At 40.9% G+C, this 16,811-nt stretch overlaps 1 protein-coding gene and 1 long non-coding RNA gene across 2 annotated transcripts; both read left to right on the top strand.

The window, feature by feature from the left end:
* On the top strand, nucleotides 1-7,847 carry LOC136444794 (adenine phosphoribosyltransferase-like). Its single transcript, XM_066442536.1, has 6 exons — nucleotides 1-131; nucleotides 3,011-3,168; nucleotides 3,688-3,781; nucleotides 3,893-4,039; nucleotides 4,190-4,285; nucleotides 5,077-7,847. The coding sequence occupies exons 2-6, from the start codon at nucleotides 3,055-3,057 to the stop codon at nucleotides 5,223-5,225; spliced, it is 600 nt and encodes a 199-aa protein (XP_066298633.1). The 5' UTR covers nucleotides 1-131; nucleotides 3,011-3,054; the 3' UTR covers nucleotides 5,226-7,847.
* A 4,076-nt stretch (nucleotides 7,848-11,923) lies between these two features.
* LOC136444795 (uncharacterized) lies at nucleotides 11,924-13,157 on the top strand. The gene is made up of 3 exons (XR_010757324.1): nucleotides 11,924-12,616; nucleotides 12,830-12,874; nucleotides 13,079-13,157. It is a non-coding gene; the product is annotated as an uncharacterized lncRNA (long non-coding RNA).
* The last annotated feature ends 3,654 nt before the right edge of the window (nucleotides 13,158-16,811 follow it).

The following is a 16,811-nucleotide window of genomic DNA, read 5'->3' on the forward strand; positions in this document are numbered from 1 at the left end:
GAGCGGAGTGTACACAACCTGCAAATTACCCATCCCCCGCGCAGGTATAATAACTTTAGAAGCGCAGTTCTCACGGTCTCTTTCGTCCCTGGTTCCGGAGAGGAAAGCACGACATCTTCGTAAACTGTCAGGTAAGGAGTTAATATTATGTACTCAATATTTCTTGTTTTACCGCAATTTTAGCCAAGATGCAAACATTTATGTCTCATGTTGCCTTACTGCCACTTTTTTAACCGTCGATGTCTAAAGCAATTCGATATCCTTGGTATATTGGATGATGTCTTTGATTAGGAAACCATGATTTCCAACTGGATGAACTACATCTGTAATAATTCCGTTGCACTTGGCAGTAAAAAAAATTGAATCCTCTGTCGTACTGTTAAAAAGAGTACTAGGCTTATTGTACATGCGCAACTTGGCTGGAAACGTTTCATAACAGTTTGAGGATTTAAATGTTCGAAAGAATGTCAAAATATCATGCAATTGTTGTAGGACTCGGAATGGTAATATCTAGAACCTCTTTCTTATGCTCTTTGAGAGTAAGGGTAAATTTTTTAATCGTTTTTGCGCAAAAAAAGGCTGCCCGTTATGAACACACACAATTAACAGGCCATTGTTCGATCTCGTGACGATCACCAGATATGGTTTCGAGTGTCGTGGGAATGGTTGGGTGTACATCTGATTTACACACGGTGACTACGGACGGTGGTTTTCTGGCCTATATCTTTGTAGTCTGAAAATTAAATTATGAAATTGCCATCATTTACCTGTATGCAATTGTAGTAGTTTCTCATTAATTATGCAAATTGCGCCATATTTTTCTATTTATTAACAGTCCTCTCTTCCTCAGTTACAAATGTCACATATTCGAATAGTTATATCATTGAACACAGCGGGTTTTAAAAATTGTCTCATTAGTTATGCAAATTAGAATCTGATTTGCATAATTATACCCAATCATACAAAGCATCACGTATCTACATACCAGAAATCATGACCATCCATCGAGCCCATCTTGAGTTATAGTATTTTCTCATTAATTATGCAAATGAGGTCTTCTATTGATATTTCTCTCCTCCTCAGTTTCAAATTTTACCTGCCGGATTTAATTAGGCCACCACAGCGGGATTGATTAGGAGCAAGAAATGTATGTAGTGATGTATTTGAATATCCCGCCTCAACACTTGTTAGTTGTAGCTCGTAGATCGTAGCTTGTAGCTGTAGTACTTAGTACCACATAATCTCTGTACTTAGTACTGTAAAAGACTATGTACAGGGTTCTATGCACTGTACAATGAACCCTGATCTATGTACTTTGTATCGCTAACCCCGTTGTTGTAGATCTGTGTAGCAATATCTGTTAGATTATCTGAGCATGGTATGGATCAATAAATACACGGCTCAGTAGTAATCGGACTGGGTTGGCTCTGAGTTCTTATATCGCTAAGACAGGAGCTAAGATATCAAACACCCACGGCAAGTTCCTTATCGTTACAAAATTAAAACAGTAAACCGTTGTCGATGAATCATTGGTGATCGGTGCCTCTATTTCTATGTTGGACAGGACACACACACACACACACACAAACACACACACGCACACACACACACATTTTATGTTTGACAGGACACACACACGCACACACAAACACACACACAAACACACGCACGCACGCACACACACGCAGACACACGCACACACACACACACACACACACACGCACGCACGCACGCACGCACGCACACACACACACACACACACACACAGCACACACACAGTGCATGCAGACCCTCTTTTCAGACTGGACAGCTTTTTCCGCTGTCCGGACTGGACATATCTCCTACAAACCCCTCAAATTTGAATCACTTCGGCCTCATCCATTTATAATATGCAAATTACCTAAGCCTTTTTGCCACGAGACCAATATCGTGGCCAGTCTAGTCTGGAATCCGGGAGAAGAGAGCGAGAGAGAACGCTGAGGTCCAGGACTCCAGTTTTTGGCGAGTCTCCAAGTGGGCGGCAAATGAGCGAACCTTAGTTTTTAAGTTCTGAGTAGCATATGTCCTAGTTTAGAAAGTTACTGTAACTTTCTCTTTTTAACTTTAAAGTAACTTTCTCTTTTTTCCTAGTGTGTAGCGTGAAGCTGGAATACAGTATTCACAGTCTATCTATGCCTCATGGTCATGTAATATTACTTTTACTCCATTCCAATTTGAATGTCAGAAGAAATATGTTTCTTGTTAGTCTGTTAGTGTTAAATGGTAACGTTATTAACGTTATGATAACGTTGCACATTTGATGAATATGTCTTGTAATCATTGCAATGGAAATAAGTCTTATAGGAATTGATGGATCCCATTGGCCCCACCCACCCTGGTTTCATGCAAAACAGAAACGAAGAAGTGCACATTTTGTAACAACACCCATACCAGTGCACACTGACATAATACAGCTGGGATCAAGGAGGTTTTATCTATTATCAAAGGCCGTCTGCACGCCTTTTTTAGTTATACAATGTCAATGATAAGCACTATTAACTGCTAATGTGCTGCGTGATGTCGGACGGTGACAGTGTGGTGGCTGGGGAATATATCAAAGTTAAAGGATCTTGAAAGCCTGAGACATAAACGAAACACAAACCATGTTTAATCGCATGGTATTTGAATGATTGTCTTGATACTGTTCAGAAGTCAAGGGCCTTTACCTTTGACCCCGAGCATGCACAGTTGGAACCTTGAACTCGCTTAATCATTCAAGGTAAAGTATATTCGGTTGAAGTCAAAGTATGGTGATACGGTACCATAATACATTATGAATGCCTAAAATATTGTATAATTCATAGAACACCAACTCTTGGTCAGTGGCATGGTTAAATAATTCTAATGTCACTGCCAGGTGGGAAAACTATTCATTTAGTATGTAACCACAAGGAGAAAAAAAGGCTGTGATAGCAAATGTTTTTCAGGTTACATATATCTGGTAATATTCCATTGCTGTTGTTATTCTTAGGTTACCCTTCCATGCCCTTAAGTTAAGTTACGACCAGTGACATTATGGCGGAGGACAAGAGAGAGCCTGGATGGTACCTGGCTCTGATGGCCCCCAACTCAAAAGGATCAGAATTCCTTCAATGGTTGGACACCACTGCCATGTACAGGAATGCTGAGGTGATAAATCATATGTACCTGACTGCAAACAAGATGATGTTTTTGTTTGTTTGTTGGTTTGTGAACAGTGTAACTGACTAGAATTTATATAAATAGATGTTTATGACACAGTGCGTTAATGGTATGTAGTTTGGGATTGATGAAGTACAAAGGATGCTTAGTTTTTTGTTCACCCAGTGGGTTTCTTATGCACTGCACCAGAATCTCCTCCAAATAGTTGATCATTGGTATGAGTGGTGACAGGAGCTTGTGGCTAAACGTACGTTTTTATGAATGTAAGCTTGCCTTGGTATTGCTGGACGATTGCTAATATTTTACATTTATACTGACTAATTTGTATGATTTAAGTATTGCTGAATATCATGATTAAGATGATTTGCTCATAATATGGAAGTGAAATGCAATGTTGGAGATGAGATCTGAATAAAAGTTGAATAACGGTGAAAATTTTTTTCTGAGATAATCAAGCGATTTTAACATATCCTATCTAAAACATGATGATGCATTTTTGTCCTGCAGGCTTTCCACCAGTGTGTAGCAGACCTCACGAAGGACTTCCAGCCAGATGAAGTCGACCTGGTCGCTGGGATAGATGCTACAGGTTTTATCCTTGGTACGATGCTGCATTGTATTGTTATCGTTTATTTCATTCTTCATTGCTCTATTGGCAAACTTGGGTCCCTCAACAAGTTTTAATGACTGTAGTTTTGATGTGTGTTAACAGGTGGTGCTATAGCTTGCCACCTGAAAAAGGGATTTCTTGCTATTCGTAAGTATGGCAACCTGTGTGTCGAGGTGGACGATGTCAGATTCAAGGACTACTCCAAGAAGGAAAAACGTCTGGAAATTCGGAAGGATGCCTTTAAGCCAGGTAAGATATATAGAAAGAGCTTTTGATTCAAGTTTCAGTTGCTACTGACTTCTATTGCGCATTGCGCAAAGCTGTTGTTTCTTCTTTTGATACCCCTGAGATATAAAAGTGATTGAGTCAACAAACATAATTGATTTTCTTCTCTCTTAGGTACAAAGGTGCTGATCGTGGACCAGTGGATAGAGACTGGAGGTACCATGGCTGCTGCAGTAGAGTTGGTTGAGAGACAACAGGGAATAGTGGCAGGTACCACTTGCCAATTATATACGCTCATGTCGACGATGATTGCACTCTTACTACATTACCAATCTGCACCTAGTGTTAAACTGTGTTTTACATCGTTTTTCTCTTAGAGATCCACAGTTGGTCTTTTTTATCTCCATGAAAAAAAAACTTTTCATGGGGATATTGTTTTGCATGGAGTTTGCGTGTGTGTTATCCTGTGTGTATGTTTGTGTCACCGGGCGCATAAAATGAGCATAACTGAAGAACGTGTAAATGGATTGTAATGATATTTGGTATATGGGTAGGTGCTGGGAGGAAAAAGGTCAAGGTCAATTTTGGGCCCCCTGGTATGTGTCACTGGAACTGCATTGGCGTATTTTTAAAAATATTCGAAGGAGAATGACTGAAGATTTTCATGTTATTTGGTACGCAGGTGGGTTAGACAGAGATGTACAAACTGAAGTGGTAATTATGGACTGAATTTGCATATTAAGTAATGAGGAGTATCTACTTCTCTATTGTGGATATGGGCTTTGAGGTCGCACCTGTTGGATTCATTGGTCTCTTATCTAGGTCAAGTATTCCCAAGGTCCCAACAGCTGGTGGTCAAACAACAAATGGGTACACTACCAAACATGTGTACTTGTTTCTATTATGTGGATACCCTCTGGCACATAAAACAAAACAACCAGCATATAAAAACAAATTTCATGGAGATTTTGGGTCTTCGGACCCCTGTTGCTTTATGTATTGTCACAAAATCAAAAGAAAAATGTAATATTTTCTTATTCTGTCTTCCATTATTGTTGTAGGAATTGCCTGTGTCTGTATTGAAGAGTCAGAAGGAGGGAAGAGACTTATGGAGAAGTACAAGTGTGTGTCCTGTGTGGCTTCCAGAGAAATCCAAGATCAAGTCAATGCCCATAATCTGGAGAGCTGCAAGGCATACAAACCCTTGTAGTTTGGGGTTAAAGGCTTGATATTCATATGTTGAAATTGTGGTCTGTGTGCTATTTGATTATGTAATAGTAAAGTTGAGACTTTTTGTTTGAATAATTAAGGGTTAATGACCCGCCCCGAGGTGTATATGGTGTCATAACGCCTGGCCATGTGCTATGACCACCAAATAAAACCACCGAGTGAGCCAATGACATCATATACACCGAGGAAGAGGAAGGTCATTAACGTTATTATCATATAGCCTATCCAAACCCATATAAGACTTAGAGTAGATAATTCCTGTATGACGCATATAATCTTATACTATCAAGAATGCATATCAGAATTTACATTTGTCCTATTTGAACAGAAGATGATAGATTTCATTTTGAAAGCCAACATTTCCACAGATGATGTATAATAACATTGCAATATTGGCATGTCAAATCTTTTTCAAATCTATTGTCTATTATCATCATTCCTCCCTGCTGGGTGCCTTGCGTGGCTCCACTTACAGTTCCACCCGTTTAGATTTGACTTGTATTGAAATGGTTTATTCTATTTTGTCATATGCTTACAAAAGATTTGATTTATTCCATTAAGATAGTTAGCATTTTTTGGAACAAATAAACATCATACGATTGTTAACAAAAAGATAACCTCCCCCTCTACATAATGGGAGGAATGATGATCACGGGTGTGTTATGGCAATTGACACATTGGCAATGCAGGCTTCTTATTGGTCGACGCCATCTGGCTATGTGATGATAAACATTAAATGTATTTTCACCAACTTTCCTAACAACATCATAGACTACAAAAGGCAGTCAATTCTTCCAGTTTTTCACAGATGTGCTAAGGAAGGTTCTTTGTATTTATGTAGGGTTGCCTTTTAGCAGCATTGCATCTAAGGGCTCGGCACAGGTTCACTACATGGTAGCTACAAAATGTAACCTCCATTAATGTTTATTCGCCAGGTTATAAACATCCATCACTTTAAAGATACGTGTTTGTGAGACCCCCAGGTATGCACAGTTTAGATATGCATTACACTGGAAGATAATGCACTGGAGATCTGTTTAGAACAGAATCCAAAATAATAAGGGAAAATCCATTTTATTCCCTTTTTTCGACTTGAAAATTAGAATATGAAGGTGTTCATTTTACAGAATTGCAGCCGTTTAGGCTTGTTATTGAGGAATCCAAGAAATGTATATCTAGATATTCGGGACATATTGAGTCAAATGACTCAAACAGAGTTTTGATTGTCCAGCCATGTGGGGTTGGTTTCTGAAATTTGAAGGTGAAAATTCGTGGACTTTGAGTCATTTGACTCATAAGGGAGCCTTTGAGTCATGTGACTCAAAACGGGCCACTTTGAGGCATTTGACTCAAAACGGGTGACTTTGAGCCATGAGACTCAAAACGGGCCACTTTGAGGTATTTGAATCAAAACGGGCAACTTTGAGTCATGTGACTCCAAACGGGCCACTTTAGGCATTTGACTTAAAACGGGCAACTTTGAGTCATATGACTCAAAAAGGGCCACTTTGAGGCATTTGACTCAAAACGGGCAACTTTGAATCATATGACTCAAAACGGGTGACTTTGAATCATTTGGCTCAAAATGGGCGACTTTGAGTCATTTGACTCAAGATGATGAGTGACTAAAGAGCGGTTATAAAACACGATCCAGCATCGCCTTAAGTGGAAACGCATTGGATTTTATTCAAATCCTCAAAACAGAGTACATGGAAATAAATGAAATAAATGAATAAAGTAGAATTCACAGCGCAGTTTCAAATTAGAGTCACCTGTTTTGTAAGGGATGAAAAGTTGCAGATGAAAACAGAAAAGACATATTCATACCTCTCAGTTTAACCTTCTTGGTCATAGATAGACAAATATAGCAATTTTTGACAACGTTTTTTTTTTAACTTTTCCCAGCTGTTCTTGATCAGAGAATGATAATTGCAGTAGGGCTGCCGGTAAATCCATAGTTAATTGATTAGCTATGACCATCAAAAGTGACAATGATAAAAAATCTTTACATGTCAATTTACTCACAATTCGTTTTCGTTTGATGCATTGATAAACATTACAAATAAAAGCAGACAGTACATATATTTGTATATTCCAATAAAGCACTTAAAGGCCTTAACAAGTTTTTCACTCTCCAATGCCTTGCTAAGTAGATGGAATTTACAGTAGAGACGGTCAGTATATACACATACTAGTGTATTGATCAACTATAAATACCAATAACGGCGTGAAGAAATACTCAGTTTAAAGTTTGCCGTCCAGCGACATGTAATGTATTAAACCACTGACTGCCGTCAGCATATCAAGAGGGAAAACCCCTTTATAGTTTCTTAACATCTTGTTCGGGAATATGGCTTGAACCGGTTGTAGCAAGACTCTTTAAAACTTCGTATAGTCATGAGAAGACGTCATTACCATGGCTACCTCTTGCACGTAGCTTCTTATTCTCCTGTCAGCGCGAACACCACTAGACAATCCTTGCCTTGTACCTTCTCTCGTCTTTTCCATCCAGTGTGATTCTCCGAACAGCAACCTGTAGCCAATGACTGAGTGAATAAAAATGATTCCTTATCAAACACACTAAACAAGTTTTTAAGCATTAGGTGTGGCAGAGGGCTGTCGTTTTTACATCCAGCATGATAGCACAAGTCCAAACAAAACACAATCGCATGGGTAGCACAGCCACTGGATGGACACATTTACATTATAGTATTGCATTCATACATATATATAAGTCTATCACTCGGCCTCATATATGCAAGAAGAGATTAAATGGAAGGATTTCAGCTGAGGACAGCAGTCACGAAAACACATCCGACAATCGGAAACAAGTAGCAGGTAGGATATATCTTGCTTAGGAGCGGCCAATAAGAGTAGCCAACAGGTACAGCTTTTTTTTAAATAAGTTAAAAAGAGATTATTAACTCATCCCCTATTTCTTAGGGCCTTTCTTCAGTAATTCACATGTCTTAGACCGTCAAGTGTTGTGTAACACCTAGTATATACGTCAGAAAGATTACAATCTATCTTAGGGGATTGTGTGTGCCCTTGTACTATCAGGGGTCGAATCAGTAAAAGTGATAGCCTGACCTGTTTAGTACACTTACATACACAATAATGAGAGCTGCATTTACAATAGATAACATCCAGTAGGTACATGTAGCTGGTAAGGCGTCAATTATTAGGTACATTTAGCCTAGCAATTTGATAGTTTCGGCTAGGTTTTCCTACGGAGGTACGGGTCGTAGAATTCGTCATACACGGGGCCGCCGGCTTTACTTCACCATCCGAAATGACGAATGCAATCCTTTAAGCCGGCGTCACAATTCATGCGAGCGTCGGCCGACTTCGCACATCGCCCGAGCGTGGACCTCATTTTTCAATTGAAATCTCGGGCGACGTCCGTCCAACACTAAAAACTGAAAAGCCCCCATGACATGGTACCATCTGTTGGACATGGAGAAAGTCAGTATTAATTAACCTGGTAAAAGGGCAATATTCGCATCAACTTTTATGTCTAAAAATCGCCCCAAGCCCGCGTAATCGAGAAGACGTCGACCGTACTTGGGCCGAAAATGCACTCCTTTCCATAATTGATGCTGCGCCTTCATATCTGTTTTCTAGGTGAATGGGTAATTAAAGGGGCATTTCCTGAATTTTCTGCAACATGTTGCATTTGCACTCTCAGTTTTATCTTTAACCAACAACACCCAATTTTTTTTTTAAAGTACACACTTGCAGCTCAGCGTCTGCACCACAACGGTCAGATACCTGACGCCCTGGTGGACCTCTTCCCCCGGTATGACAAGGTCGATGAGTATGAGCGAGGGTATAACACCAGGCGACGCCAAAACCTCAACGAAGATGACCACGACGATATCGCAGTTGAAGGGGCCGGTTGCCACCTATCCTTCAGTGGGTTTGCCGAACGTCTTGGGGGCAATTCAGCCAGCTCTTTTGGGATGTTCTTTGGAACACCTAGCGGGCGAGTGGTCTTAGACGCGGCTGACAGACAGCTTCTGGTTGACCATTACAGGAAATTGAACTATTTCTATCAATTACTGTCAGCAACTTTTCTTACACAAATTTTACACCAAATAAGCCGCAAACTCCATTTACGGTTAGCGCTGTTATGGTAAGCACCTTTCCGAAAAACATCACACTTAGTATAAGGATGAAATGGGAAAAAGTTTGAAATTATATATATGCAGTTCTCAGAAGTTTCCCAAATAAAAAGTTCTGTAATTATGAGTTGAAAGTGTTTGATTTATTTGATTTGAAAATGCATAGGTGCTAATGCCTACCTGCACCTTGTTACCACCTGTGCATTACATGCTATCGTCTATACCATGTTTCTGTTCCACTTCCTTCACCAGCCGGGACAACCTACAGTGTCATCGTCGTGAATTTGTCATAACATTTAACCTTGCTCAAGTCCCCGATGTCGACAGACAATATTTGATCCACTACAGAACTCAATGGTGGGAAGATGATTCACCGCTACGATGCCGTAGTGGGAACAACAAGGTGAGCAGTTATGTGCTTGCCCGTTTTGAGGACGACAACCCCCCACCTACGGCCAGCACTGACGTTGTCATCAATGGGCAGATTTGCTACCATTGGCTTGGAAGAATCCAGGAATTCTGGTTACATAACAATGGGCCCAGACAGAGGGCGGAACAACTGGTCAAAGTCTGCTGGTATAACAGGCCAAAGCGGGAGAGTGGAGGCTTCTATTCTGTGGATACAGACCAGCCGAGCAGTGTTAACACGGTAGAAGACCTTTTGAACCTGAAGACATGTTTGCCACTGATAGCTATGGAAGGACACTATATCTGGGTAGTGGCCATCCATCGTTAAAGAACAGGGAGTATGATGTCACATATCTGGGAATGACTTCTGGTTATGCTTTTAGATGGTGGAAGTACCCGTTCTAATGATTGAATATGTCTGCTTATCCCCCATGTATTTCCATATTATACCATGTATGTGTTGAAACAGGGCAAAAGTGATGTAGCACAGGCGTGTTACGGGTGTGAGAGGGTGGCACGCGACACAAGTTCATCAGTCCATTCCGATGAAAACGAGTAAGTAGTGTCCCTGGTATTGGACGTGAAATGATCGTCCCGTGTTGAGTGAGGCGGAGTCACACCTCCAACACGTAAAAGACCCCACAACACTTAAGGGTCGTCCCCGGTGTGCGTGGATGAAATAATCTGGATGTGCACCTTGTACTGTTCAGTACAAACCTGCTGTGCAATACGCCATAAGGCTGTTTGCCGGGTATGCACTCCAAGAATAAGGGTGCTAATGTGTGATGTGACAGTTTTGGGGAATAATTGATGTTTGGAATGGTGAGAAATGGTGGAAGTAGCCGTTCTACATTGACATCACATCATTTATATGGAATGTCACTGTTAATAACCCCATGTATTTCCATGTTATACCCTATATGTGTTCAAACAGGGTGATGATATGTGAAATGACATTTTGGAGAAGGCTTTTGGGTTTCAGCGAAAGTACTTCTGCCAAGCAGGGACCGTTAGGCGAGTGCCAAACCTAACAAAACTGCAGGTTGCTGAAAGTGACGAAAGGATAGGAATTGGCGGTCCTCACGGTGGGAAACTTCCCGATTAATGCCTACAGTCAGTAGAGCGCCTGCCTTCTATTAGGAGTGTTAGAAAAAGCACAGACGAAGGATTACTTCCATATTATCCATATCCGGTCGGTATTCTAAATGTTGCATTCTTTTGGCACAGACAGTCCAACATGTTGGTCGCGAAGGTGACATTTGCATATGTATAAAGAGTGTATTGATGTCATGACCTATTTCGTCTCACTCCATTTTGTCATATTGTATCTGGGGACACCGGAGATTTCATCGTACGGTTGCTGAAGATGACATCTTGTGAGGAATCTGCTAGTTACTCTCCCTGGAGAAGAAGACCGAGTGATTGTCTGCAACTTGTGTGAGTTGAAACTTTTCAGGTACAGGAACAATGATTTCCAGAACGGTTTGCCTGTATTTTGTGTGTGACATGTCATCTGTATGTGTACATGAAGTGAATTGATGTTAATTGCATATTATTCCTCCATATGGGCTTTCCTTTAATTCGCAAATTTCCTCGGACCAATCCCCTGACGCGAACACAACTGGCTTGACTCATTTGTCCTGTAACTGGCATACCTTAATCATTTCTGTGTTTCGTCATATTGTATCTGGGGACACCGGAGATTTCATCGTACGGTTGCTAAAGATGACATCTTGTGAGGAATCTGCTAGTTACTCTCCCTGGAGAAGAAGACCGAGTAATTGTCTGCAATTTGTGTGAGTTGAAACCTTTCAGGTAGAGGAACAATGATGTCCAGAACGGCTTGCTTGTACTTTGTGTGTGACATGTCATCTGTATGTGTACATGAATTAAAGTATGACAGTGCTTAACGAATGATGTTAATTGCATTTTATTCGTCCATATGGAGTTTTCTTTAATTGTCAAATTTCCGCGGACCAATCCCCTGACGCTAACACACCTGGTACACACCTGGTTCATGCTAGGGCACTATATAATCTGCTGCGTGTCAGTGACCTTCATTTGCTATCATGGACGACCGACCAAGTGACATCGAAGAGTAAGTATTCGTTTTCTTACGACCGGTTGGCCCGTAATCTCGATGTGGCGGAGGCGGTTGCTGTCAGTGACAAGTTGTATTGGCTTTACCTTTGAAGATATGCCTTTGGAAGTAGTCTACACTTGTGAATTGTTGCCTAAGTATGAAAGTTTGACCGGGAGTTTTCATTTTGAATGTTTATTTAAGTTGGTGGACTTGTTGGGAGGCGGGTTCGTAACCCGGCGTGCACGGCGTGGCGTGGTCACCCTTCCGTGGAGGCAAGTTCACCTTTTTCACAAAAGTTTCCGTTTCGGCCTCATGTCCCGAAAGTTCGAGTCCCCGGACTCTGACGTTTTTGTTTCTCCAGCAATAAAAGTATTCGTTTTCTTTGTATGAACACTCATAATGTCCATGTTAGCTCTACCACCGTTTGTAGGCAAAAGGACAAGACAACATTTAGTCCAACAACATGAAGTATCCAAGAATCCTGGTCGTGAAGTTGTACTTGTATATACTTATACTGTTTGCATTGATGTAGTAACAATAACGTCACAAATTATGTGCAATGAATGACCAAGCCAATTTGTTGCAGCATGATGGACGATGACCCACTGAAAACGCCGCCGGAGACTCCGCCGGGGAGACCCGGACAGACACGGCCGCCCTTGGGCGCATGGAGCGGCCACGTGGCGGTGAGGGATCCGGGCCCCCCACCGATAGAGGGCTACGGAGCAAGCCTCATGTTGGCAGTGCAAACCGGCGGTAAGTTGTTGTTTCTGAAAGTAGTAGTAGGACATTGCTGAAAGTATTATTCGTAAAGAATGTACGCCATTGCGTCCTTTCTTGTGGCTGTAATGTATGTGTGTTAGCGGATCCTTATGAGGTCAGAATGAAGCATTCCTTCGTCGGTTTGTTCATTAGTTCATTAATGAATTCATTCCTTCATTTATTTATCCGTTAATTTCACCCGAACAGTACGCGTCGGCCTCGCTGAGCCCGGTGGTGGCGTGGGCGTTAGCGGTAAGTTGTTGTTTTTGAGAATAGTGAAGACTGTTAGAAGTATTATTCGTAAATAATGGACGCCATTTGATGTTTTGTTTTGACTGTAATGTATGTGTTAGTTGATCCTGATTAGGTCACAAGAAAGCGTTCGCTTCTTCATCCATTGAATCGTTCGTTCGTTCATTCATTCGTTTTTTTTTTCATTTCTTTATTTCGTTTCAGGTACCGGTCGTGGTGATGGTGATCAAGGAGGGCCCGGTCCGTCTGGCGGCGGAGTAGGTGACGGCGGGGGACGTGGTGGCCGCGGGGGACGTGGTGGCCGCGGGGGACGTGGTGGCCGCGGTAAGTTCTTGTTTGTTGAAGTAGTAAACACTTTGTTAAAATTATTATTTGTAAACAATGGACGCCATTCAGCACTTTGCGTAAACGGATCATAATTGTCACATAGATGGATAGATAGATGATTGATGGATAGATAGATGATTGATTAATAGTTCTTTTTTGTTTCTTCAGGTAGAGGTCGTGGCGGTGCCCACATTGCCTTCAGAGAAGTGATGGAGGGGGCCGTGCATGGTCGGAACCGGTCCTCCATCCTGAATATTAATATCTATACGCGCAACAACAGCGTGTTCCCCCGATTTATATCATTTTTACATATTTCATTGCTTTTGTAATGATTGACTTGTAATATTTTTATGCCGTAATTCTTAGTACTCTATTGTTATGGTATATTTTATTTCAATTTCTTGTCATGTAACTTTTACCCTTGTTGTACATTTCATTTTCATTATTGTTAATAAAGTCTTTCGAGTTGAAAACGTGTTATGCTGATTTTATTGTACTTTTCATCATCTTGGCCAATCGAACTTACAGTGTGATAAGTCACCAACATTGAGTTGTAAAGAACGAAATACGCTATCATATGAATTATACAACACTGTGTACAATAGGTAGAAAATCAGTGTCGTCATGACAATACATCATGTTATACATAACAGTCCGTCCTTATCGATCATCTTTGGCCTTATTGTTTTAACAAACATTCCGGGTCATTTAGGGGAGGCCTACTGTCGCAGGAGAGGTTCTGGTCTGGCCGCTTTTTACGTGTCTCTATGCGTTTTTCTGTGGCTTTGTTTGTCGTTCTATTGTCTTTGTGTCACCAACCTCAAATTGGCATGGTGACATAAAGACAACGGAAGAGACAAGAAAGGCACACAAAAACGCAAAGTAACATACAAAATACAGCCGGAGCCTAACCTCTGCTTGGAGAGTAGGCCAGACAGCAAAGACACAAGTCAACATCACACTCATTGAAAATGTGGCCAAGAATGTAGAAAGTAAGGATTAACTTGTTAAATAATTAAGTAATTCAGAAAGAAACGTTTATGTTGGTGGACTATAACCAATACAAATGGAGGCAAGAGGGACATGGGGAAAACAATGATAAAGTCACTTTGAAATTGTACATACAGTTACCGGATACCAAATAAAACACGAATTGCACAAAGATAAGTTCAATGTAGATTACGCTGAAAACAAGTTCACATCTGTGAGGACAACTTCAGGGAATAAAGAACAGGGTTAGACAATGTTTGGCGAAATATTGTGACATGATTGTATAATCAGGACGACTACAGTATTTTGATCCCTGTTGACCTGGCGACAAACCCGACGTAGACCCGACATTCGCAGGAAACGTATCGGAAGACTGGCGGGAAGTCAGCGGATGGGCTTGAGCGATTTTTTACCATTTCTGGATCTGTGTCGGGTCCAACACGGGGAAAAGCTGCAGTGAAAAACCGACAAGTCTGTTATCGTTCCGTTACCAATCCGACATATATCCCACCTCCCCGAGCACCGTGTGGCCAGAGACTTTGACCCGCCAAATCTCCCATTCAGCGCGGCTTTGGATAAGTACCTGGTAGAGTTGATGAAAGAGTCAAAGGGGGTTCAGGATCTATATTTGTGGTCGCACCCTGGTTTGTCTGATAGACACTGCCATCAATACTTTGCAAAAGATGGACTCCATCTGGCTGATCACGGGAATTACCTTTATTACAAGAGTGTCCGGGGGGCCATCGCTTCACATTTGAACAAGATCCGAGGAATTTTGTTTTTGTACGGGAGAGGGGGTGCATATTTGATCTAACTTTCTCCCCAAATCAGAAAAACGGTGATATACTGTGTCAGAACTGTCACTGAAATGTCGGCTGTAATTGTGTCAATGTCTTTGTCTTAAAGAAAGTTGTTATCTGATATTTTGTCCTTCTTGATACCATCATTGATGATTACTGCAATTATCATGAAATGAAGTTTTAATTGAGCGATATGTTCATCAAATATAATCATATGATATCTTTCAGCACAGCAGTGGATGTTCTGAAGGACAACAAAACTGTGGCCAAGGCCTTATTTGTTTACGAAAAAGATGGCACTGCAGAGCTGATTCTATACAAAGGGATGGAGGAGCCTGAGTTTTTAGGAGTCCAGGTGATATCTTATTGATCAAACTGACTATCTTGATGAGCATAGCTACCAGGATAATACATTTCTAAAGGAGTCGATTCATGATGAAAGTGATCATCCTGTGTTGGGATAATTGACATCTACCATGCCTGTGGATGCACATTGAGTTCTTTGCAGCTCCTTTACAGGTAAACTATACGTTCACCTGGAGTAGAGAAAACTTACGTCCCGAGATGAAGCCATGCGAAAGCAGTCTCCGAAGCGAAAGGCAGAAAGACTAAGGCCAACCCACAGGGACAACCCACAGCGACGTCTACCAAGCAACAGTTAGAAAAGGCAATGACCAAGGGCAAGAGAAAGACAAAGAGGTCTTCCCAATCACGCCCACACCCATCAAGAAAGCACCAAATAGGTTTTGGCAGCAGTGCCTATGTCCAGGGCACCTCCTCTTAATAACACATATGGGGCTGTGTCTGGGAAAAGAAACCCAAAGAAGAAGCTGCAGTTTAATTTGTAATAATTCTAGGACAAGTATACTTGAATAGATGGATTTAACACGGCGTTATAATTAATATTATTGTAGTTAGACTGTAATAATGCTCTACTAGTTTATATTTTGATTGTATTTCCTCTAGTTTACATTGATTTTTTATTGTATTTTGAAGTCTAGATAAACAGCATTAAACTCACTCATGTGTCAGTGTGATACACGATAACTATATGGTAACAATGTTAATGCTTCCCTAATGATTTCCTTAGATGTACATGATGTGTTGCATAAGGCACCGTCAGTTCGCTACTCTCACTTGTAATGGCAAACAATCTGTGCAATTGAATCAACTGATTTATTTAACACAGCATTTGACTTCTTGTTGAGTGGGGCAAGGTGGTCAACATAAAAAGTAATATTGGTGAATAATGTTCTAATTTACATTGAGTTTGATTGTATTTGACAATCTGGATATGCTAGAAGTGGGTTTGTTTCTTTCAACCTGATTAACTACTAGACGAATCATTGAAGGTATGTAAGATTAAATGATGTATATGTTACACAGAACACAAATGATAATAACTTCAAGTGTATGATGATAATGATAAATAATGCTTTACTTCTATGTACATGGCCCATTAACTTCACTACCTCAGTGATTTATGAGGTGGATATATATGTAGTAATCAACCAACCTTAATTGTGACACTGTACTAGTACACATTAGGGGTGGGTTGTTACCTATACATCAAAAGATCTCACACTTAAACTTTCCAGAGTCAAAAAAGTTAAACAATGGTATGGAAGAATAAATGTATTGTGTACAGCAACTGTAAGGAATTCCACAGTTCAAAAGAAGGCAGCAGGGTTGAAGTCTGCGGCTACTGAGACGGAATGAAGGGCCAAGCAGGAAACCGAAAGGACTGCTTGCCTGGATAAAATACACCTGCCCTCTGTATCCAATTCTCTTGTGATGTCAAATCATAATGTACGTACTCT

Source organism: Branchiostoma lanceolatum, chromosome 11 (assembly GCF_035083965.1).
Source record: "Branchiostoma lanceolatum isolate klBraLanc5 chromosome 11, klBraLanc5.hap2, whole genome shotgun sequence".
Lineage (NCBI taxonomy): Eukaryota > Metazoa > Chordata > Leptocardii > Amphioxiformes > Branchiostomatidae > Branchiostoma > Branchiostoma lanceolatum.